The 1170-nt window shown below is 44.3% G+C and overlaps 1 protein-coding gene across 1 annotated transcript; it reads left to right on the top strand.

Moving 5' to 3' along the window:
* Positions 1 to 412: 412 nt before the first annotated feature.
* Positions 413 to 943, top strand: LOC109509472 (laminin subunit alpha-4-like; the record flags this gene model as incomplete). Its single annotated transcript, XM_019859319.1, has 2 exons — positions 413 to 670; positions 772 to 943. Coding segments are annotated over 2 exons (430 nt in total), but the record flags the coding sequence as incomplete, so codon positions are not given.
* Positions 944 to 1170: the final 227 nt, after the last annotated feature.

Raw genomic sequence — 1170 nt, 5'->3', positions numbered from 1 at the left:
TTTTTTTCTGGTCATGGGTTGCCACTTGTCCACCCCTGCTATAATTTATGCTCCCCCACACAGCAGAGAAGGGACTGGGAGAGTTGGTAGGACACACGTCAGAGCACTTTTCGTGAGGCAAAATTAAATGAGAATTTATAGATATATTTACTTTTTTGGGGGGGGAATGTGGCTTATTCCAATCACACTGATTCCCTGGCAACCTCTGCTATCGCACATTGCTGGGAACGGACATGGAGAAGAGGCAGGAATCACAACACATGTCCACTTTCTTTGCAGAATTGAAAATGTATTTACACCAATGTCCGTTGTTTTTGTTTTTTTTAATGACATACTCCAGTCATGTTTAGAATGTTGATTCAATGGCAACTTGTGCTGCACAACACAGCAGAGAAAGGACATGGAGAGGTAGCCGAAACTGGGAAAAAAAATATTTGTTTACACCAACGGCAATCAAAAATGTGTCATACTCAAATCATGCTTAGTTGTTTACTTGTTGTCATTTAGAATTTATCAAGATGCAGAGTTGATCCTCACCAAAGACTTCACATCAGACACTCCCGGGATTCCGAGTGTGGGCAGCGTCCGAGGAGACGAAACCAAAAACCTTCTGGATTTCACCCCAGAAGATTTGGTTTTCTACGTGGGAGGCTACCCGTCCAACTTCACGGTGAGCTCCCGGCAGCAAGGCAAACAAGGAGGCACCAGTCCCAACACGGTGTCAACTCGAGCACTTTTCGTTTTCTCTTTCCATCTGTGGCTCCTCCCCAGCCGCCGGCGCCTCTCAACTATCCCATGTACAAAGGCTGCATCGAGATGGCCTACTTGAACGACAGAGTTGTCAGCTTGTATCATTTCCTGCGCAAAGACAACATCAACGTCGAGTCTCCATGCAAGAGGTTGGTCCCTGTTTGTGTACAACTTCCTCCTATCTCACAATTTGGTAAATTAGCTATTTTTTCCACACGATTGCATGGTTTTAACCAATTGAAAGTGATGAAAATGGCTTGCGCTCTTTGCCAATGTGATGTTAATACATGCCGTTTTGGGGGTCTCCTCAAAAGTGATCATTTTGGACGTACGAGAATTTCGCCTGACGCGAGTGATATACAAAGTTCAATTTTAAGATTTGGTTTGATTTTCGCCTTTGGTTTGGTTCCAGGTCTAACT

The sequence above is a fragment of the Hippocampus comes genome, unplaced genomic scaffold, assembly GCF_001891065.2.
Source record: "Hippocampus comes isolate QL1 unplaced genomic scaffold, H_comes_QL1_v1.1 C16910414, whole genome shotgun sequence".
NCBI lineage: Eukaryota > Metazoa > Chordata > Actinopteri > Syngnathiformes > Syngnathidae > Hippocampus > Hippocampus comes.
Note: the sequence above shows the minus strand (reverse complement) of the source record. Positions and strands in the feature narration are given on the sequence as shown.